Source organism: Ursus arctos, unplaced genomic scaffold (assembly GCF_023065955.2).
Source record: "Ursus arctos isolate Adak ecotype North America unplaced genomic scaffold, UrsArc2.0 scaffold_1, whole genome shotgun sequence".
In the NCBI taxonomy this organism is placed as follows: domain Eukaryota; kingdom Metazoa; phylum Chordata; class Mammalia; order Carnivora; family Ursidae; genus Ursus; species Ursus arctos.
The window spans coordinates 12,077,476-12,100,191 of record NW_026622763.1 but is presented as its reverse complement, the minus strand read 5'-3'; the positions used below and the strand labels follow the sequence as shown (position 1 = coordinate 12,100,191).

Here is a 22,716-nt window from a genome sequence, read left to right as displayed (position 1 = left end):
GCTCCAGACAAGCTGGGACTGGAACGGACTCCTCTGGCGCCGGCCTGGCCCTCGCTTGAGGAATAAGAGCCCCAGGAGAAGTCGTGCACCCTGGTTCGGGAGCAAGGAAGTTAACTCCCGGCGCCGAAGTCAGCCGGGTCAGCCCTCCCGCGAATGTCAGATCCTCCTCCCTCAGACTGTGGGGGACCCTGGCCAGCTCAGGCCTGGTCCGCGCCCCCTGGTCGCGAGCCCTCCCTCCCCGCCCCTGCCCGGGGGCTCCTCCAGGCCGCCAGCGCTGACTCAGCGTAAACCGAGCCGCGGAGGGCGGCGAGGCCAGACGCGCCCGCCCCGGGCTCCAGTGCTCGGCTTTGATTGCCCTGTCCCTCTCCCCCGCCCTCCAGCCGCCCTGCTCCGCCCCCGGGGAGAGGTCCGGGCCGGGAGCAGGCTGCGGCTGCCGAGTGGCTGGAGGGCGCGAGGAAGAGCGCGCGGCCGAGCCCGGGCGCAGCATGACTGCCATCGCCGTGCAGGTAACCCCGGGGACCCCGCGGGGCGCTGAGCCGGCTGCCCCCGAGCGGCCCGGGGCTCTGCCCCACCCGGAGGCGGGAGGGGACTTTGCGCGGAGCAACAGATCCGGCCGCGGGGGGACGGGGGTGCCGGGAGTGCCCCGTCGTGCCTGCCCTCTGTTGCAAGCTTGAGGGGTTCGGAGGAAGGTGGGCCGGAAGCAACCTGGGGGCGCCCCCCACCCGCCCAGGGCTGCTCCTGCGCGCGGTCTCCTGCTGCCCTGCAAGCACCCGTGGCTCCCAAGCTGCTTGGGTGGATTTTTCTCCTTCTCTTCGGGGTCACCAGGAACCGTGGTTAGGCTCACCAGAGGGGTGCCTCCTTTTTAAAAACGGAGAGGCGTGTCTGGGGTGGAGGGATGGACACACTCGGCTTGCAAAGTGAGGCATGTCTTATGTAACGTGAGAATGCGTCTCCGGGGAAGCCAGAACTTTCTTGGTCAGGGGCTAGAAAGACCATCTCCCAAACGCGTCTCGGTGCTGGGGCGGGGACGCACTCGCTGGACCGCGAGTTGACTTAATAGAGAAGGCTGTAGCGAGGGGAGGGACCCGCATGCCCCAAAGGTATGATTCTCAGACTGGCGAAGGATGTTTTTGTTGGCTGAGAACCTACCCGTTCCTGCCCCCCTCCCCTCGGGTGCACTGTTGTCCAAAAGCAACTCAGTGGCGGGACCGCTAGCTACCCTGCGAGCGAGCTTCTCCGCGGCCAGCTCGCCTTGTCCCGAGTCTTCTGGCCGGACGGTCCCAACGATTAGAGAGGCTCGTTGACTTTGCATGCAGATGCCCCCCACCCCCCCCGACACTGACTCTGGTAGGTGCTGTTCGCCCAGTTTATGGACAAAGTCACTGAAGCTCGGAGGTGAAGGAGCCAGCCCACGGCAGCCGGCTAAGCGACATAATCGAGATTCAAAGCAGGATTTCTTGGCTACGAATCCTACTTGCCCTTTCTACTTTTTACTAACAGGAGAAACCTTACCGCCGGTCACCCCCCAAACCCCATCTAGCCGGGACACAACCGCCGGGGCGGGGGCGGGGGGTAGGAGGGACGGTTTGCAGCGAGCCCCTCCTCTTTGTTCTGGATCAGAACCTTGGGTCTTGAAGGGGGAGCGTCCGGGACAGGCCCTGGGAAGAAGGGGCCTCGCAGTGAAATGGGTGGGACTGGGTGTGGTTTCTCCCCTCCTGAAGCCCCGCGGTCCAGCTGCGGAGAGGGCCTTGTAAACAAGGATTTAGAAGACGTGTGGGGAAGTGAGTGCTAAATTAAGAGGTGCAACATCTGCAGGCTGGATTAACGGGGCTGGGGCCTTGTGTGCGAGCCCGGAGCGGCCAGGGGCGGGAAGACTGGCAGCAGGTGAGGGACCTCGTTAGCGTAGGGAGAGGAGGGGGAGGGCTGTGGGGAGCGCGTGCGCGAGAAGAGCTCAAGCCCCGAGGCTCTGTCCGGAGGGTGGGGCGCGGCGCAGGCTGCCCTGCGGGGTGGGCGCTGTCCAGGTCTGCCACTAGTCGCTGCTGTTTAGGAGCCCCTTAAAGCCCAGCCAGGGGCTCTTCTAAGCTCTTGGGATAACTCATTCCAGCCCCACCCACAACCACTGGGAGGAAGATGCCGTGTCTTCCTTCGTAGGTGAGAAAACCCGGAGAAAGCGGCTGCCTGCGTGCTAGACGACAGCAAAAAGCAGACTGGCTGGGGCTGTGCAGGCCCGCTCTTTAGGAAGCTGGCCAAGAAATCTCTGGTTAATAATGATGGGGGCCTGACCTGGGCCTGCGCAGAGTGGGGAGAGGCTGGAGGGGAGTGTTGGGGATGTGAGGATGGAATAGTGAGCAGGGCCTCTGGGGTTGAGGGGAGCCGGTGGGGTCCTGGGATATAGAGGAAAAGAAGACCTTGGCATTGAACTCAGTGGCCCAGGAGTGCCGAGTGACCCTGTCCTAGATCATAGAAATCATTCGGGTTTAGAGATGGAAAAGAGAAACACATTTTTTCATGGAGGAAAAGAGATTAAAGTGCCTTGGCCAAGGTCCCACAGCTGGAGGCGGGCAGGGCAGGGGCAGGACTAGACAGCCTTGATTCCCTCTTGTCCACTGGCCCTCCGCTGACCGCACTGCTGCGAGCTGCTCTCCAGGAGAAGGTTTTAGGCTCTGGGTCACTGAAAGTCAGCAGAGCTGCGTGTGGTGCCGGGTGGTTAGGAATGAAGACCCCAATACGCGTTGATCCTGTTGCTCATATCATCAGTAGCCCCCCAAGCACCTTTACATACACCATCTCGTTTAACCCTTGGGAGTTTTCTTGGTGATCAGGGAGTTTAACGAAGCCCTGCGTTGAGGCGGGAGGGGGAAGAAATGAGCTGTCTTCTCTTTGATCCCAGTGTGATGTCTGAAGGGCTGGAGACTAAAGTCCAGTCCATGCCCAGGGCAGGTGGGGCTGAGCAGGGGACGGGACATACCTGTTCTCTAGTTTCTGGGTCCCATGTTTCGTCACTTAAGGCCTTGCATCTGGCACTCTCCCAGCCCAGGACCTTACCAACCAACTTCTAGGGGCCTCGTCACCTGGCCAGGTAACTTCATGACACCTGCTCTCCTGCAGGGGTCGCCAATTCCATTGTGTAGATGAGACACCAAGGGCCAAAGAGGTTCAGAAGGCACCCAAGGACAAACGCCTTTAATGGTTTGTAGACACAGAGGTTTCAAGATTTCTTTAGTCTGTTTCTTAGCAGGAGAGCCTTTTTTTTTTTTTCCCCCTGATGAAATCCAACACACACTCCTTAGGCTCCCAGTGTCTCCAGCAGGGAAGAAGGACCCACTGTGGTTGAAGTGCGGGAGCAGTCCTGGCTGGCCAGCTCAGTGGCCTCTACTCCCCCTGCTTCAGCACCTGGACGCCGCTTGGGAAGCAAGGGGTCACGATTTGAGAACCACAGCCGACTCCACTGGGGTGTTCTTTATAACACCCCAGGCTACCTTTGTCTGGGGATGTGAGTCGAGGCCCTGACCCCACCTCGGGCATCCCACTGCACTCCCTACTCCTTTCCCTCACCAGTAATACTGAGCCCCTAGCACAAAGGCCCGGTACTTGGAAGGCCCCCATCGGTATGTATTGGCTGAGTGCATCCCACGCCCTGCACATTATGTAATTGTCCAGGCAGCCAGTACAGGCTTTATTGTGATTTAGGTTGAGTGATCTTGGGGAAGTCATCTGACCTCTGCATGACATAGTTTCTCTCTTTACACACCCCCGGGGGAGCTCCTACTCTACCAACCTCACAGATTGGAGTAAAAGAGGGCCCTGCTTCAGCGAAGCGCTGAAAGCAAACCAGGTCCTTACTCCTGTGTCCCTCGGGGCTGGAACTGAGTGGTGTCTCTTGCTCAGGTTAGCAGTCGGCCTGATGTTCCTGCTGGGGCTCTGACGGCGGGAGTCTCCAGGAGCATGGCTATATAAGTCCAAGTCAAAAGGGAATGGGTAACTCGTGGTCAGAACAGTGAAGAAAACAGGGCGCCTGACAGGAGACCTGGTTTGGGTGTGGGGTTGGGGAGGCAGGAAAGATCTCTGTGAGGAAGCGACATTTCCACGGAAACACGAAGAATGGAAAAAAGGAGGTAGCCTGGAGAAGAGCCTTTTAGGCCGAGGGGCCAGTAGGTCTGAGGAAGAACATTCTAGGCTGGTCTTTGGGTCTGCAAAGAGTGCTGCTGTGTCCGAGCAAGGGGGGCGCAGGAAGAGTGTGCTGGGGGGTGAAGTGGGAGAGGGAGGCAGGGTAGAGGTGCAGGGCTTGTGGGCAGTGGTAAGGAGTTTGACTCTTTGAATGAAGTATTTTTCCTTTTTTGCTTTCTAGTTGGGGATGGAGCCCTTGCCTGGCTGGTATCCCGGGGCTCTGAGATAAGGGACACCTCACTGGACACCTGGCCCAGTTCACCCGAAGAGAGGGTTGGGCTCACCCTTCAGGCCTGAAACTAGAGGCTGAAGGAGAGTCTGTAGTAGCCTATCTATGCCCAGAAGCTGCTAGACAGACATAACGATTGGCAAAATCTGGGTGGGGTTCAGGTTGAGGCTGAGCAAGACTGGAGGGCAAAGTGCAAACATCATTTTCAGTACCGAGGAAAACAGGGTAATAACATGAAGTCCGGTACGTGCAGAACCAGCTGGGTGGAGATGAGGGTAAAACTGAAGTGTACTGGGAAGTCCTGGGAGGGGGGAAGATAGCCTTGTATTAGCGTGCTAATAAAGAAAAATACTAATAATCTGGTGCCCAGATTCTTGCTTTGTGTACAAAGAAACCCAGGGGTACTGCAAGTTCAAGGTCACACCAGCCTGGCCTGACAAGTTTCCTGAATTCAGAACAGACTAGGACCTGCCAGCCTGCTGGTCAATAGAATTTGGATTTCTTATTCGTGAAGATCATTGAAGAAAGAAAGGTCAGGGAACCTTCCATGCCTGGTGAATAGTTGGGCAGTCGGTGCTTCTAGGTCTTCAGTCGAGGACAGGGAGCAGGTGGAATGGGGGGGGAAAAGCCTCCCTCAGCAGGTGGGCCTGTGCTGAAAACCAAGGAGGAGTTAGGAAGGAAGCGACTTGCAAAGGTGGGCGTTCTGGGTCTCAGAGGAGACTGCTGCAGAAAATAAGGCTTGGGGAAGCTGGGGACAGGGACAAGGGTTTTCCCTGAAGAGGTTGGAGGGGTGGAGCAGGGCCCTCCCTGACATGCCCTCTGTGGTGTCTTCCAGGCCCAGAGGCTGCTGGCCCAGAGGAGGCCCCAGCGGCCCTTCTTGGAATCCTTCATCCGGGCCCTCATCATTGTGTGTGCTGCCCTGGCCTTGGTCCTCTCCTCCGTCTCCATCTGCGATGGCCACTGGCTGCTGGCTGAGGACCGCCTCTTCGGGCTCTGGCACTTCTGCACTTCCTCCAACCAGACGGGGACACACTGTCTCAGAGACCTGAGTCGGGCCCAAGTGCCTGGGCTGGCCGTGGGCATGGTCCTGGCCCGTAGCGTGGGTGCCTTGGCCGTGGTGGCCGCCATTTTGGGCCTAGAGCTCCTCATGGTGTCCCAGGTGTGTGAGGACCTCCACTCACGGCGCAAGTGGGCCATGGGCTCTGTGGTCCTCCTCATCTCCTTCGTCCTCTCCTCCGGGGGGCTCCTGAGTTTTGTGATTCTCCTCTGGAACCATGTCACGCTCACTGGCTTTACCCTGATGTTCTGGTGCGAGTTCACGGCCTCCTTCCTCTTCTTTCTCAATGCCATCAGTGGCCTTCACATCAACAGCATCACCCAGCCCTGGGGCCAACCAAGGAAATTTTAGGCCCCCCTCCTAAATCCGAGGACATCAGGTTCTACAAGCAAGTGTGGTCAAGATGGGACTTTTCCAACACGTGACCTCTGGTGGTGGGGGGGGACGACAATGACCTTGAAACTGCTGCCTCTCAGCCGATAACCTTTGAGTGGTTGGCCAGAAGCAGCTCAGCGGCCTTTGCAGCTGGCCTGCAGGGCCAGAGGCCACAAGGGTGGCTCAGTGCCACCAGCTGCACGGCTTAGCCAAGTTATTAGGATATTGATTTTAGGAGTAGTAACATGTTGTAAAACTCTTTTCTTGAATCCTTCTTCCCAGGATGGGAATAGATTTGGCAGCAGCGTGGGTAACGGGTGCCTGGGCTGGCTGCGCAGCAAAGCGCGGCTTGCTTTATTGGCTGTGCGCCAGGATAGGGACTGTAAGGTCCCTGGGGTCTCCTGGGGTTGCCCAGAGTGGATCATTCCTCCATGGAAGCATAGCCAGCCAGTGCCTTGGATTTTTCTTTCACCAGCTCAAAGGGCCTTTGGGCACATTTCCCTGCTCTAGCTTCGGTCATGCTAGGGACGCAGAATTCAGGATTCCCTCAGTTTCTTGCACATGCTGCGTTTTCAAACCATTTGACTCGATGTGAACCCTGCTCTTGAGTGGGGGGGCATAATCCTTGAATAACTGCAGCTTCCAGCAGCCGGCTGTCCTGTCTGTGGGAGTCCTGCCCCAGCCCTTCCAGCAAGCTTCCCATGACGCCTGCCAGCCTTCCAATACACAGTCCTCCCGAGGCAAGCGTGTGTGCGTGTCCAGCTTTGATAAGGGTCAAGATGGCCTCAGGTACCATTTTCGATCCTAGAGCACACTTCCAAAGAGCATGTATCTGGCCCTGCTGAACTCCAGGGGGTAAAAGGGCCTTGCTGGGCCTGGAGTAAGGATTAACAGCATCCTGGGGATGAGTGTAAGTGAAGGGGACCAGGCACCAGTGGAGATTTCCATCCTGGCCAGCAGATGTGCCTTTCTGGGTAACTAGCTGCCCCCTTTCCAGTGCCTCTTCTGACCCAGAGCTGGGGTTTTTGCCCTTAGCCATTTATTCCACACGAGTGCCTTTTCTCCTCACTGGGTCCACTCTGGCTGCTGCTCCCGGCGCGGGTTTTTGGTCTCTGCCCCACCCTGATCACTGCAGGTTCCCCCTCCTGGGCTGGGCAGGGTGCTTCTATCTATCTCTTGTGGGTTTTACAAAACTTGGACTCCAGAACGTAGATGGAGTCCATGGAGATCACTGAAGAAAGGTGTCATGGGCCAATCTGTTTTTCAGAGAGCAGAGCTCATCAACCAGACACGCTGGGTTCTCAGCCCTGGGAAATAAGCACCTGACCTTTCATTCCAGGAGCCATTCACCTGGGGCGAGGGGTGACCTCATTGTTTCTGCAGTGGGGAGGAGTAGAGGTGGGAAACCAGGGCCCAGAGGGGGACAGCATTTGTCCAGGGTCACCCACCAGCAAGATGCCTTTTCTCTGTTGGAATGCTTTCCTCCCTGAACACTGGTAGGCTTTGTTTTAGAAAAGGGTTCGAATGTTCAGTTCCCTTCAATCCTCACATGGCTGGTAGTGAGGGAATGCTCACAGTCAAGGGAACTGAGATCCAGAGATTAAAGGGGAGACAGAGTCCCATAAGACAGGGAGGCAGGCCCCTGTCCCTTGTCCCCTACCCAGGAGTAAAGAAACAGGTGCAGCCTTGAAGCATGGGGATTTGAAACCAAAAGCCCTGGACTGACTGCCCCTTCTTGCTGAGAATCTCGGGCAAGTCATGGGACCTTGGTGAACCTGTTTCTCCGTTTCTGTCCGATGAAATCATGCCCCATGGCCAGCTATTCTGCCCCCGGGGCTGCAGATAACTGAAAGCAGGAGGAACAGAGGGGTGCCTTGTACCACGCTAGGGTTACTAAGGAAGCTGGGGGTCTTGGGGCTCTCTTGGCCTCGCTGACTTGGTCAGATGAATTCTGTTGTCTTGAGGCTGTCAGATCAGAGCTACTAGACACGTGAGCTGTAATGAGGCATGGGGAGGGTCCACCTAGGGCCAAGGGTCTCCCGTTCCTCCTATTTCCTGGGCTTCAGACGTAGCCCTGAAAACTCCAGGAAGGAGTAGGGAAGCGAGAAGGAGCGTCCTTCACCTTGTGTCTCAAGGGGTCAAAAGAGTGGGCAAACCCATCCCAGCTAACATTATTTCTCTGTCCTCTTCAGGAGCCCCTGACCCAGGCCCTCTTCCTGCCCCATGCTCCCCTCATTATTTTCAGTCCCGAGAAACATTACCAGAGCCCCCTCCCAACCCAAGTCTCAGAGGAGGGGGGATGGTTGGTCTCAGGAGAAAGCAGATGATGTCTGCTGAGAAGGCGGATCTAGGACTGTCCCGCAGCAGTGTCTGGCCTTCTAATGACCCATCCCGGTGTCTGTCCGTGGGTGGCCCCGCTTCAAACTCAGATGACACTGGCCCTGCAGGTGGCCCGGCTGGGCTCCGACGTGCTGGCCTTGGTGCTGTGGGCGAGGCCGCTGGTGCCGTTGCTGAAGGAGGAGGAGCTGAGGGCCACGGGGCGCAGTAGGGACTCACGGAGGTGCCACTGCCGCCACTTCTTCTGAACCTCCAGCTGCACCTGGCCCAGAGACCAGCTGTCAGCCAGGGAGACAGGCACCTGGTGCCCTTAGGCCCATTCACTCCCTCTGGGACCTCGGCACGGGCCCTGCCTCTGCTGCCCAGGGGTCATGCCTTCCCCTCTCCCGCAGGCCACTGATGCGCCGTTTCCAGCCCCGATGTCCAGTAGGGATCGAGAGTCCCCTCTTGCCTGGACACTTTTCACCTGCCACCTTACTGCATGTGCCCTGAGGAAGGGGCTTGCGGTTGTTCACGAATTCTAGAACTCCAACGTCCAGATGATCACCCAGGACAATAGGATCCTTTCCTATAAGGCCACCCTAGCTCAGACCTTATCTGGGGACCCCGGAGTTGCTCTTTGGAAATTTCCTTCACGGTTCTCAGAGGTAGCAGCTCAAACCTTTGAAGCCAGGCTTCAGGCTTGAAGTTTTGGAAACAGAGCTTATTCCTATTCAAGGGTGGTGAACCAGATAGATGGTCAACAGTTACAGAAAGGCCTTACTGTACAAAACACTGTATTTAACTAATGCGGGTTGCACACAGCTTGTGCAAATGCTCTGGGCAGGAGCAGAGACCTCAAGGTAAGTGTGCAGGCCTCCGGGGAGTCAACACTCGTGGAGGTCAGTGAGCAGTTGAGTTTCAGAGATTTCTTCATCAAGTCATTTACCAGAGGGGAAGACAGGCCCAGAGAAGGGCAGTGAGCAGGATCGCCCATCAGGCAAGCAGCAGAGCAGTCAGGAGCCTGGGTGTTTGTGGGGTGCCTGCACCTTCCTCTATTTCCTGGACTTGCTCAAGGATAAGAATCGCCTGGAATGCTTGTTAAACATTTTCAGGCTCCAAACCACACATGCAGAATCCTTTTGCTGCATGAGACATGGGGGAGGGGGGTAGGGCCCAGCAGTTATTTTAGCTAGGCCTCCTGGTGCTTCAGTGCTCCTAGGAAGTAAGCTCAGGAGACCCAGGCCTCCCACCCACACCATCCATGTCTCCCAACCACCCTTTCCAGGGGGCTTCTGAGCAGGAATCTCGGGGCTAGAGGGCTCCTCCATCCCGGCAGCCGCAGAACACTCACCTCCCCGTTGAGGAAGCAGTAGAGGACCGCCACCACCAGGCCCTGCAGAGGGGGCAGAAGCAGCAGGGGGTCAGTGCAGGTGCTCCAGCACGGGGCTCCTTCCTCCAACTTCCCCATGCCCTTACATTGCCACCCCAGGCTCGCTGAAGCACTCCAGAGCCTTCCCACACCTCTCAGCCCTGGGGGAGTGGTGGTGGTGGGACTGGGGTGACCTGGGGTCCCCACAGTGCCCCTGGCTGTGCTGGCATCACCTGGCACAGACTGAGCTCCTTGGGGCAGGGGCAGGGTCCAGCGTGGGGCACGGTGCACATGGGATTTCAGAGTAGAAGCTGTTAACTTGGGGCCCTTGGGGACCAGGCAAGTCACCTGAACTAGTCAGGGGGGCCATCTGGGAGAAGCAGGAAGTGAGGGCCCCTGAAGTGCACCTGTCCCTCAGGTAGGGGGTGGGGCCAGCCCGTGGGAGACCCTGTGCCCTGTGTGGGTGGGCTCATTTTCAAGATAAGCGGGAAATCTGGAGATGTTCCAACATGGGCAACTATTCAAACTGAAACACGAATGTGTGAGCGTGAGGGCAGGACAAAGCCCACGTGTAGGTGGTGACCAGCCAGCAGTGGGGTGTGACTTCCCTGCTTATCACCTTGGCTAGGGGCCATGAGGCTATATACAAATCATGTTCCCTGGTGGGATGGGGGTCGGTGCCCCTTAGGACCCTCCCTCCCTAGTATCTGGAGCTCCTGTTCTCCCAGGGATGCCTTCGCCTGCCCCCCAGTCCCGGCACGGAGCTCTGCCAAGGCAGGGACTCCAGTCTGGAGATGGAGGATTGGAGGCCAAGAGGCCTGCTTGGGACATAAGCTACAGGCAGGGTCTCTGCAGGGCTTAGGGCCTGCTTATCTCCTCAGGGACCCGCCTCGGGCCAGCTTGCCCTTCCTTCTGCCCTGAGGCTTCTCCGGCTGGTGAGCCCCTGACCCCTCAGAGGCCTGGGCGTCCTAGTTCTGACCTCAGGGGGCCCTAACCCCCCTCCCTAGTCCCATCCAGGCCTGCCCTTACCTGCCCACTACGTTGGAAAGGATGGATGAACCAGCCCGGCTCTGGTGGGCTTAATCCGTAGAATTGCTCAGGGCTGCTGTCATTTTAACAAGAGTGAGCGACAGACCTCGAAGGATTTGTTCTAGAATATTGGGCATCGAGGACCGCTACATAGAATGGGGACTATTTGGGGGAGGTGGGCGGCGGGAACACTTACTCGAGGACACGGTGTCCAAATTGTGTAGCACGTCAGAATCACCTGGGAGCATTTGCCTGTGTTATACTCCGCACCCCAAGTCCAAACGTCTGAGGATGACGGAAGGAGCACCAGCAGCTTTGAAACATCCCAGATGGTTCTAATGGCCATTCCCAATTGGGACCCGCTGTCAGGGTGTGAAAGGTTTTGAGATGAAACGGGACGGCGTGCGGAGTGCCGCCTGGCCTGCATACTTGTGGGTTCTGGGTTCCAGGTGCTCCATTTAATCCTTGCCAAAGCCCTAGCGGGGAGGACCCCTGCCTCACGCGGGAAGGAACTGAGTCACAGGGGGTTTCGGCAGGACCGGCGCTGTGTGTGCGTGGCCCAGAGCTGGTGGTCAGGCTGCTGGCTGCGGGGACCACCTGACTCACTGGACCCCACGGTGCCTGGGCCTCCAAGATCCCGGGGCACGTTTTCACAGTTCAGGTGCGGGCAGGAGCCCCGAGGGATGGAAAGTTAGTTGTGCCCCAAGGTTCGATAGGGAAGGCCTCCCACAGCCAGCAAGTTTAAGAAATGCCACAGTTTTTATACAATCGTTAAAAATGAAGTCTCGGAAGGGTTGTCAAGGCACAGAGAAACGTTCACAACAGGTAAGACGGAGAATCAGAAAAAGCAAGATAGAAAACCACACACACATGACCTCGGTTATATGGGCTGTGTGTACATGTGTGTCTTCCTGGATTTAAAAAGAAAAAGGAGAGAGACTTAGAAGTAAACCCACCATCACTTTAACAGGTTATTTCTGGGGTCATGAGATTATAGATGATCTTTTTTCTTTTTAAACTATTGCTTATTTTCCAGATTTTCTACAATAAGTATTATTTCTGCAATCGGAAAAAGCAAATCAACTTCCGTTTCTAGAAGCCTCTGACAATGACAATGAATTGTGGCTCTGTGTGCGGTCTTCTTTCAGCCCCTGTCTTCTAGAGATGGGGAACTAGAATATTTACATTTGAGGAAAGCCATCCCTTTGATGTGCTTAAAATGATGGGGGATGGGGTGAAGGGAGCAGAAGGGGAGAGAGATGGAACCAGCCAGGCCTTGAGTGGGCAGTGGTCACCTGGGGGTTCACTATCTACTATTCTCTTCACTTTAACAGGAGACGTTTTCTAGAGCACAGAATTTTTTAAATATATACATTATATAAAATATACATGTGTAATACGTAATAAAATGATAAATGTTTGTATGTGAACAAAGGTTAAAAAAACCCTCAGAGATCCGTGTTCTGCGTAAACATTTGTATGGGAGCACTTTTGAAGGAGGACCACCTCATTTTGGAGCATATTTGGTACATGAACAGCACACAGTCAAGGTTCACTACAGAACAGGTAGCATGTGGTAATGATGAAAGTGCAGTTACAGAAACGATATGTACGGGGGCGCCTGGGTGGCACAGAGGTTAAGCGTCTGCCTTCGGCTCAGGGCGTGATCCCGGCATTACGGGATCGAGCCCCACATCAGGCTCCTCCGCTATGAGCCTGCTTCTTCCTCTCCCACTCCCCCTGCTTGTGTTCCCTCTCTCGCTGGCTGTCTCTATCTTTGTCGAATAAATAAATAAAATAAAATAAATCTTGAAAAAAAAAAAAGAAACGATATGTACGGAGTAAGATTGGTTCTGATCTTGAAGGAGGTTGCCAGTGACTGGAATTATATATATACCTATTTAATATCTTCCATTTTTATTTTTAATTTTTTTTTAAAGATTTTATTTATTTATTTGACAGAGACAGCCAGCGAGAGAGGGAACACAAGCAGGGGGAGTGGGTGAGGAAGAAGCAGGCTCCTAGCAGAGGAGCCTGATGTGGGGCTCGATCCCAGAACGCTGGGATCACGCCCTGAGCCGAAGGCAGACGCTTAACGACTGCGCCATCCAGGCGCCCCTAATATCTTCCATTTTTAATTTTGCTGCTAGTTCCCTTTGGGTCTTAAAACAAATCACCTGTTGTGTATCAATTACCTTTACTGATAAAAAGTAGTAAATAATGTTACTCTGTTCTTTCATCAAAAAAAAAAAAATTAGGAAAGCGCTTTTTGATTTTCTCTTGACAAGCCATTCCTCAGAAGCCGAGCAGCCTTCAGTGGCAGGCCTGGGCCCCAACCCAAACCCCAGCTCCAGGGGACAGGAAGTTCCCTTTCCATGCGGGGAGGCAGACCTGGGCCTCCGTGCTCCCAGTGAGGTCACTACCCATTTCTGGAAGCCAGGTGGGGGTCTTCCACCCTTGTGGACCCGGAACCCGACCCCTGCTAAATGGGCCATTGTGAGCCCAGCCTCCCCACAAGTTGCAAGAGCAGGTGGCCACGAAGCTCCCTGGTCCAGACACAAAGAATATGGATTACGCATGAGGCTGGGTTCTCTGGAGGCCTGGGGCGCTGGCAGGGAGCTCTGGGCAGAGAAGAGGCCCAGGGAGGGCAGAAGGGACAGCCCTGGGGTGGGGTCTGAAGGCAGGGTTAGGACAAGACCTGATTCTGTTCAAGAATGTGTTCCCAGTGATGTGTCCTCCCTGAAACCTGAAAGTGACAGGAGGGTGACCCTGACCCCCCACCCTGAACCTAACTCAGGGACTGAGGGAGACTCTGAGCCCCACCCTGAGGCCAAAGCTTCCCCCGTGAGGAGGACTTGGCAGGATAATCAGTGTTGTGGAGGACCGGCAGGCTTCTTGAGGAAAATCCCCTGGGAGAAAATTCTCTCAGGCCCCAAAGCCTATAACGTCTAGGCTTTTCCCGAGAATTAGCTTGTTCCCATCTATAGATATTGTAAATCTCGGAACAGACTGCACTTCTGTTTTTGCTTTGGCTACTGGGAAGCTCCAAACCAATGTATGACCCATCTCTCCACCTTCACGGCACTCAATTTTGGCTTTTATTTTATTTTTTTGCTGATCCTTCATCTACGTTTTTTTTCTTTTTTTGTCCTCTGTATGGGCTTCCTGAAAGCTCTGTCATATTATTTTTAGGAGGAGAGAGCTATGAGAGGGTAAACAAATAACACTGTGGAGTTTGGGATTCATGTGAAGAGTCCTTCTGTCCAAACATGTTTACTATCTGTTTTGTTGTTGTTTTTACTATGCATTTTTCTTAAGCGTCACAACATCTTATTGAATTAGGAGATAAGTGATTCTCCCCTCACTCTCCTTCTTGTTTTTAAAGTTGGTTTGGATTTTTGACACATTGTGCGTGCACATCGCCTCAGAGAGTCCAGTGATTGTCCTCACAAAACACGGGTAGCCTCTGCACACCCCTGCCCCCATTTCCTGTTCCTCAGAGGCAGCGACTTGGAATTCTCTTCACTGCTTCTGAACAACATGCTGATGCGGGGCCTTCTGGATGTTTCGGTTTGGGGCACTTTCATGGGCTTCCCAGAACGAAGAGGAGGACTTGACTCTCTTTCAGGCGCCCTCCCTCCCCCATTCCCATAATGCTCCTCTTCCTGCCCTGCTCTTTGATGGCTCAGCCGCAGCCTCAGCGCTGATTACGTATCTCTTCTTGTGAGCTGTGCAATCTAGTGTGTGGCGTTGCTTGTCCCTTTTCTCTTCCCTGGAGTCCGTCTGTGTCCTTAGTTTTATCTCCCACCCCCATCTGACTGGTGGGGGGCTTGGGTCCCCCTCGGGGCCCCACGGCACAGCGAGGTCCTGTCCACCTCCTCTGTCGGGTGTTGTGCCAAATGAGGCATCCCACACCGCACACGGCTGGACCTGGGGAGACCTGGCGTGCTGTCGCTATGGCCTCCGTTTCTCTAGAAGGAGAGAGAGCTCCGGAGAAGCACGGTCCCTGAAACTTACCTGGAAAGAGCCAAGGGCCAATTCAAAGAACCACTGGACCTCGATGGCGTCCTCTGGGGAGAAGGCGAAGACGATGTAGTGGACTCCAAAGAGCGGGATCAGCAGGAGAGTGGACTTGGCCAGGCGCCTGCAGACACAGAGCGGCTGTGGCGTCCCGCGCCTCCCCACGGGCACAGCTCCGCACGCCCCACCCGGTCCGATCGCAGGACGCCTGCAGTGGTGCCCCCACGCCTTTGTGGTTTTACCTTTTATTTTGGAGAATTTCCACCTCCCGCATACCCATCACCCAGGGCCAGTCCCCTAAACTTTCTGATCATGCACCCCATCAGGAAAAAAAAATGTGAACACGTATCCACCCAAATCACTTTATTATTTATAGATTATGTGCATGGGTCATTGAATCTATTATTCACAAAGCCAGGGTTCTTATTTTTTTGGATAATAAATATCTATAAGAAGTTCTTTCATTTTCTTCCCAGATCTCAGATTAGGGTTGCTAAAATTAGCAAATAAAAATACAGGATGCACAGTTCAATCTGAATTTCAGATAAACAACAGATAATATTTTTTTGGAGTAAGTGCCGAAACACTCTTCATTGTTTATCCCACATTCAAACTGAACCAGGCGTCCTCTGTTTTATCTGGCAACTTTATCCTGGATCCCCAGCTCCACCCTACTGTGGAGCCCACTGCCCTAAAGATGTCCTGGAGAATCTGTCACCAAGCAATCCAGGTCACTGCCAGATTCTCAAAGCTCAGAACATCACAGAGAAAGTCTGCGGTGGACACTGATTTGCCTTTAAGGGGTCTGTTTTGAATTAGGTCTCCCCCACCCAAATTCACCAAGTGAAGCCCTACTGAAATAGCTCTCTGTGCTTGCAGGTAGGGCCTGTAAAAAGGTGATTAAGTTCAAATGAGGTCGTTAAGATGGGACCTTAGTCCAATCAACTGTGTCCTTATTAAGGAGAGGAGTAGACACCCCGGATTCCCGCACACAGACAAAAGGCCGAGTAAGGACACAGGGGGAAGGCAGCCGTCTACAAGGCCAGGAGCAAGGCCTCAGAGGAGACCAAACCTATGGGTACCTGGATCTTGGGTTTCCAGCCTCCAGAACACTGAGCAAATAAATTTCTCTTCTTAATGCCATCCCACATGTGGTTCTTTGCTATGGGGGCCCTACCAAACAAATACAGCATCTCCCTTCAACATCTTAAAGGTTTTCAAGTATTTTTGGATCACACATCTTGAAGATCTGATGAAAGCTCGAGCCTTTCTCCCCTGAAAAATACACAGACCTACACAAATTTCTCTGAATTGGGGTCCCTGAAGCCCATCGGCAGTCTCCCTAGCGTTGCCTCAAACACAGATTTCTGCTCCCTGGGATCCGGAGAGATTTTTATCTTCCCACCGCCAGGGCTGTGTCTAAGGCTTTCCAATGGACCCACTCCTCCCCACCCCCATTCCCAGTTGCATCGTAACCTCCTTGGAACCAGACCAGGTGGGTAAACCATAGGCGCTCTAAATACCTGCTGGCTGACTGTGCGTGCCTGGGTCTTTGCCCTCCACTTACTTATAATGGTTTACTTCATTCCCTCTTGTTTCTTGGGTTCTAAGTTTTCTCATCAGGATTCTTAGAATGTTTATAAAAAGGATGAAGTTAATCTGTAAAACACAAGATGGAGGTGGGGTTGAAGGTGATCGCCACCTCTCCTGGCCTTGACCCCGGGCCCCGAGGCCAGAGAAGGCATTGCAGACCACGCCTGGGATTGCACATCGCTGAGCCACCCCGCCCGGCCGCTCAGACTCCTGTTGGAACAAGGTGTCTGGAGGTGATGGCTGACACAGCAGCCGCGCCTGTCCCTGGCTGCAGGAGCTCTAAGTCCCGCTCAGTTGTGGCAAGAATTACTCACACCGGAATGCGCTGGACCTTGTTAAAAGGCAGGTGACTGGTGACCTGAGAGTCGGCATTTCTTTCTTTTCCTTTTTTTTTTTTTTTAAAGATTTTACTTATTTATTTGTCAGAGAGAGAGCACAAGCAGGGGGAGCAGCAGGCAGAGGGTGAAGCAGGCTCCCCGCTGAGCAGGGAGCCCCATGTGGGGCTTGATCCCAGGACTCTGGGATCATGACCTGAGCGAAGGCAGACACTTCACCGACCACCCAGGCGCCCCAAGAGTCTGCATTTCTACCGAGCTCCAGATAATGCTAAAGCCGGTCCTTGACTACACTTTGAGTGGCAAGGCTTTCGTCCCACAGAGGTTCTTAAAATTTTGGGTGCAGAATGGGGGGCTCCCTCCCCCAGAGGTTCCAGGTCAGTAAATCTGGGGTGGGGCCCCCAACTTTGCATTTTTTAACAAGCTTCCAGGTGCTGCTGAAGCTGCTGGTCTGGGGACCACACTTTGAGAACCACTGCTTCAAAGCCTTATGGAGTCACTTTGCAGTTTAATCACCAACTCCAGGCAGCCACCCTTGATTACCTCTCTTTCCTGATAAGCTGCAGTTAGGGATCGTGTTACTGTGTAAGCACTTGAAATATTGGAAAGAGGCCAAACACATGCATCTGTCAAACTTGTGTGTGTCTACTTATTTGCCAGTTCAATCATAACTTCCTAAAGGACAGGAACGCAGTCTCATTATTTCTTTTGCTGTCCACCCCCCACCTCTGTGCCCAAGCCCAGTGCCAGAACGTTATAAAGGTGCCCACGTGCCGGCTGGTACCTCTCCTCCTCTCTCACCCACCTATCAGCTCCAGCAGCATTTAGAGAAGCACCCTCATTGTTCACACAACCAGCCTGGGGCCTGGGAATGCTGGCCAAAAGACAAGGATTAGTGGCCTGTCCGGGACTCCTAGCCCAGCTGCCTTTTTGGGAACATTGCTTCTCAGCTTGTCCTTTGTTTACGCATCTTGCTCGGAGCTGGCTAGGCACGGTATAAATGAATAAAGGCTATTTTACTTTCATCTATTTTTTTTTTTTTGTCTTAGAGATGCATTTAATTTTATAGGGAGCACTTGAAGGCAAAAAAAAAAGAAAAATACTTAAGATCTCCAGAATGAATCCTAAATAGTGGAATTCTAGGCCCTGTGACCTACTGGTTGGGAGATTTTTTTTTTTAAGTTCTTATGTATTTATTTAAGTCATCTCTACCCCCAACATGGGGTTCGAACTCATGACCCTGACGTCAAGAGTCGCATGCTTTTCTGATTGAACCAGCCAGGGGCCCCTGTTGGGAGATATTCTGCATCAGGAGTGCCCACCAAACATCACTAGATAGACCACAGTCTGGTGAAATCCGCCCAGATCCTGGGGCCCATCGTCCCTCAGCCAAGGCTCTCCCGGGCTGGGCAGTCAGATCCCCAGAATGATGGCAAGGAAACTGGCCTAACTCAATGAGGAAAGACCGTCCTGGGGGTCTTTGCACAACAGTGCAAAGGCCAGGGCCAGCGCACATCTATTGCTAAGTGAAAAACGAACTAGTATATAAAACTATACTAAGCATTTTGAAAACAGTGTGTGTGCTCAAAGAAAAAGACAGGAAGGAAATGCACATGTGTATTCACAGTGTGTGTCTAGGTCCTAAAAGTATGTGTGATTTTATTCCCTTTTGGAAAACACATTTTGTATTTTCCAACTTTTTTTTTTTTACATAAATTCTATTACTAAAAAAAAAGAAAAGAAAAGAAAAAAAGAGGGGCGCCTGGGTAGCGCAGTCGTTAAGCGTCTTTCTTCGGCTCAGGGCGTGATCCCGGCATTCCGGGATCGAGTCCCACATCGGGCTCCTCCGCTGGGAGCCTGCTTCTTCCTCTCCCACTCCCCTGCTGTGTTCTCTCTTTCGCTGGCTGTCACATAAATAAATAAAATCTTAAAAAAAAAGAAAAAAGAAAAAAAGAAGGAGGCCCTGGAATGGCCCCCTCCTCCCACTTGTCCCTGGAAAGTCATCAGCCAGCCTGGGGAAGACGGGAAGGGGGGGCGGGGGGGGGGAGGGGAGGGGGTTGCTACCCTGTGCTGCACCCTCTCTGCCTCCAGTGAGCCCATTTCCTATCAAATGGTCTTGCAGCCGTGGTGTCCCTCGGAGCCTTGTGCACAGCTGAGGGGCTGATTCTTTCCAGGAGACAACCCCAGTGTGTCCTACCCCCCCCGCCCCCGTCCTCTGTCCCCCTATTTCCTGTCTGTACCCACAGGCTCAGCTCCAGGCCTCCCAACCCTGACCACAGAGCAGAAGCACTTGAGAACGTAAATGGCCACTCACCAGGATGGAGAGGATCACGGGCCCCCGAATGACCCACCAGATGGATGCGTTGGCGTTGATGTCCCAGCACCTGCGGAGGGCCAGCCAGGCAGCGTTAGGAGTGGAGAGCTGAGGTGACCAGGAAAGACCAGTTCCCTCAACTGCTCTTCAGATGAAGGGCCTGTGCTGGTGGCCCTGAGCACTGGACTGGGACTGTGTGCCCAGCGCCGTTAGAACTGACCCTCTCCTGCTGCCTGGGAGCGCTTCAGAGGCCGCTGGAGCAGCCCCCCCCCCCTCCGTGCTTGCCCAGTGAGTGTCTGGGGCAGCAGACGTTTGTGGCACCTGACAGCCAGAAGATCCCAGAACCTCAAAGCAAGCACCGTGACAAACTTGACTGCCAACAATGGCCAGGCAGGGGACATCAGTGAGTGAAGTGGCTGGGTGACTGACGTGTGGCCGCAGGACCCTGGGACATCAGGCGTGGGGGGGTTACTTGGCAAGCTGGAGAGCCTGCGCGTGGCCTAAGACAGCCGCAATTCTGCTCCGGCTGATTTTTTCCAAAAGGGAAAATGAGAGATGTTGGTAGAACTTCCCATGTTCTCTGGAGAAGCTAAAAATCCAGATTTTTAAAAAAATCGAATTCACCCAATTAAATGCATTATTTTGAAACGATTATTTGGGGCCCTATTTGGACGGCAAGACACTGGCAAGCCTCCTCTGACCTAATCCACATCCTGGCCTGCTTGCGTCAGTGTGCCGATGAGAAACTGCCTCTGCTCTGTCCCGCTGTCTCACTTCCTCCCCGGCTGCTTTCCGCGTGCCACGTCCCAGCAGGGCCCCCGGGCTGACCTCCATCCCCAGCGACCAGCAGCCTTAGAGAACAAGGCTAGATCGCTCTGTGCCCATCAGGAGTCGCTGGGAATGCGCTGCCCCTTTCCTGCTCCCACCTCTGCTGGACTCTCAAACACCCGGGGGGAGAGGGGGAGTAGGGAGGAGCAGAGGAGGGAGAGACCCCAGGAGGAAGGAAAAGCGGGGTTGGCGCAGAGCTGCCTCACTGAGCGGCACCTGCCTGGAGTTGCACGGCTCCTGCCCAGGACCCGCTCTTCCCACGGAGCTGCCGGCGTGGGTGGGAAGGGAGGCAGGCCCAGGAGGGTGCGGACCGGCCCAGCGCTCTAGAGTACTTGCTGTGGCCCCCCGCTTGAAAAACAGGCCTCTCCTAGATAGCGCCAAAGAAGTGGCCACCCTGCTTGAAGAACTAGACAATATCAAATACACTCTCGTTACCTCTCCTTCAAACAGCTTACCCCACATCTTCCAGAAAGAGCCTGCTGATAGCCCACGAAGCAACAAAAATGGCCGGGGAACCTGAAGATTGAAAATAAAGGGAGGAAGGGAGGGAGGGAGGGAGGAGAGGGGACTCAGTTTTCAACCCCTGTACAAGAACTGGGCAGTTTGCCCAGCCCGGGAGCAAGCAGGTGCCACAGAGACCCCCTAGTCAATCCTGTGCAAATGGGCAGCCTCCTGCTTCTGGGGTCCCAGGCATGCCCTGGGAACTGAGGCAGAATCAGCTAGTTCTTCAGGGGCTCAGGATGTCCTGGGAGCCTGGGGAAGACTCAGGAAGCCCTCTGCAGGGAAGAGAAGGGAGAAGTGATGGTCTACACCCGTGTTGTCCTGGGCAGCGGTCACATGTAGCTATGGAGTACTTGATATGTGGCTGGTCCCACTGGAGATGTGCTTGTAAGTGCAAGACAACTGATTTTGAAGACTTAGTAGGAATAAGAGAAGGTGACATATGCTAGTTTTTATATTAATTATATGTTGACATAAAAATATTTTTATACCGGGTTAAATAAAATAGATTATTGAGATTAATTTTACCCGCTTCTCTTTACTGTGTCTACTGGGGCTACTAGAAAATTTTAGGATATATGTATATGGCTCATTCTATTTCTAATGGACGTGCTCGTCCACACCTGAATGGTAACAGCCCTATCTCTGGGCTGTTCGGGTTGGAGACCTCCAGCAAGCAGGTTTTCACCCAGGCGGGAGATTCAAGGATTTTTCTCTGGAGGAATCCAACAGCCCCAGACAAAGGGCATATAGATGGTGATGCTGGGGACCCCCCGAGACAGTGGCCACTTCCAGCCCAGTCATGCCGTGTGCGCACACACAGACCCACACCCACACCCACACGCACACCCTCCACCCCACGCATGGGCCCTTCAGTCCGCTCTGAGTGACTCATTCTTCAACATGAACAGACAGTCAAGGTCAGGGACATCTGAGGAAAGCTGATTACATAAAAGACAAGGACCAAAACAATCAGAGAGAAGGAACTCAAAGGAAACAGACCATGCAGGCTGTAGGAGGAACTTGGACAAAAGCAACTCTAAGGAATATCATCAGAGATAAGAGGAAAGATTATATCTGCAAGACCCAAACAGGATGCCGAAAATAGGAGCAGTCCGAGAGCAAGGAAGAGGGCTTAGAAATTGAATATATGATAACCAAGATAAAAGACTCCAAAGATGGGTTGGAAGGTAAAAACCAGGAGTCGCCCGGAAAGCAGAACACAAAGAGTGGAATGAAAAGTAAGAGGAAAGACATGAAAACATCAGAGGTCAATTCCAGGATGTGCACTATCTGATTAAAAGTTTCAGAGAGAGGATAAACCCAAAGGGAAAGAAATCAAATAGGTGATGTAAGAACATGGTCCAAGAAATGAAGGATGTGAGTTTCCAGATGAAGGGACCACCGGATGTCAGCAAAAAGGATGAAATCCGCTCTCATGGGGGCACATCCCTAGGGCATTTCAAAACACAGGGGACAGAGAGAAGACCCTGAAGCTTATGCAGAAAAAGATTGTTAAAAATGCTTGGGGAAGAAGAGTAACACTGCAGGGGCGCCTGGGTGGTTCAGTCGGTTAAGCATCTGCCTTCGGCTCAGGTCATGATCTCAGGGTCCTGAGATTAAGTCCCACATCAGTCTCCCTGCTCAGTGGGGAGCCTGCTTCTCCCTCTGCCTCTTGCCCTCTGCCCCCACTTGTGCACATGCTCTCTCGCTCTCTCTCTCACTCAAATAAGTAAATACAATCTTAAAAAACACAAAAAAACACAGCACATCCTGTAACATCAGATGCCCAAAGAGAAAGCCTCCAAAATTCTATGAGAAAATGATTTTTTTCAATCTAATTTGTATGGCCAGGAAAACTATAAATTAGGTGTGAAAGTTGAAAAAGATATTTTCAGATATGCAGCTCAAAAACATGTACATTCCCTGCACTCTTTGCTAGACAGGTACTGAAGCGTGTGCTCCAGCACCACCAGGGAGCAAACCACGGAGGAAATAAGAAATTAAGGAAGGGCGCCTGGCTGGCTCAGCCGGTTAAGCATCTGCCTTCGGCTCAGGTCATGATCTCAGGGTCCTGAGATTAAGTCCCACATCAGTCTCCCTGCTCAGTGGGGAGCCTGCTTCTCCCTCTGCCTCTTGCCCTCTGCCCCCACTTGTGCACATGCTCTCTCGCTCTCTCTCTCACTCAAATAAATAAATACAATCTTAAAAAACACAAAAAAACACAGCACATCCTGTAACATCAGATGCCCAAAGAGAAAGCCTCCAAAATTCTATGAGAAAATGATTTTTTTCAATCTAATTTGTATGGCCAGGAAAACTATAAATTAGGTGTGAAAGTTGAAAAAGATATTTTCAGATATGCAGCTCAAAAACATGTACATTCCCTGCACTCTTTGCTAGACAGGTACTGAAGCGTGTGCTCCAGCACCACCAGGGAGCAAACCACGGAGGAAATAAGAAATTAAGGAAGGGCGCCTGGCTGGCTCAGCCGGTTAAGCATCTGCCTTCGGCTCAGGTTATGATCCCGGAGTCTTGGGATCGAGTCTCCCATCAGGCTCCCCACTCAGCGGGGACTCT

General features: G+C 53.5%; 2 protein-coding genes across 2 annotated transcripts in view; one reads left to right on the top strand and one right to left on the bottom strand.

Annotated features, from left to right (window-relative positions):
* Positions 1-276: 276 nt before the first annotated feature.
* On the top strand, positions 277-6,572 carry TMEM37 (transmembrane protein 37). Its single transcript, XM_026510140.4, has 2 exons — positions 277-506; positions 5,232-6,572. The coding sequence occupies exons 1-2, from the start codon at positions 486-488 to the stop codon at positions 5,802-5,804; spliced, it is 594 nt and encodes a 197-aa protein (XP_026365925.1). The 5' UTR covers positions 277-485; the 3' UTR covers positions 5,805-6,572.
* A 503-nt stretch (positions 6,573-7,075) lies between these two features.
* The window catches only part of SCTR (secretin receptor), a 70,145-nt gene continuing 54,504 nt past the window's right edge, over positions 7,076-22,716 (bottom strand). The window contains exons 8-13 of the mRNA XM_026510139.4: positions 20,091-20,151; positions 18,808-18,877; positions 16,133-16,224; positions 14,563-14,689; positions 9,499-9,540; positions 7,076-8,427 (exon numbers count right to left, since the gene is read on the bottom strand). Coding sequence (XP_026365924.3) covers positions 8,254-8,427; positions 9,499-9,540; positions 14,563-14,689; positions 16,133-16,224; positions 18,808-18,877; positions 20,091-20,151 — 566 coding nt within the window. The 3' untranslated portion in view covers positions 7,076-8,253. The remainder of the gene's footprint in view (positions 8,428-9,498; positions 9,541-14,562; positions 14,690-16,132; positions 16,225-18,807; positions 18,878-20,090; positions 20,152-22,716) is intronic.

What these genes read in the sequence shown, in the direction of transcription:
- TMEM37 (XM_026510140.4), top strand. Translation starts at nt 486, where the DNA reads ATGACTGCCATCGCCGTGCAG. An exon ending in TGACTGCCATCGCCGTGCAG is followed by an intron (nt 507 to 5,231) that starts GTAACCCCGGGG and finishes GGTGTCTTCCAG; the next exon opens with GCCCAGAGGCTGCTGGCCCA.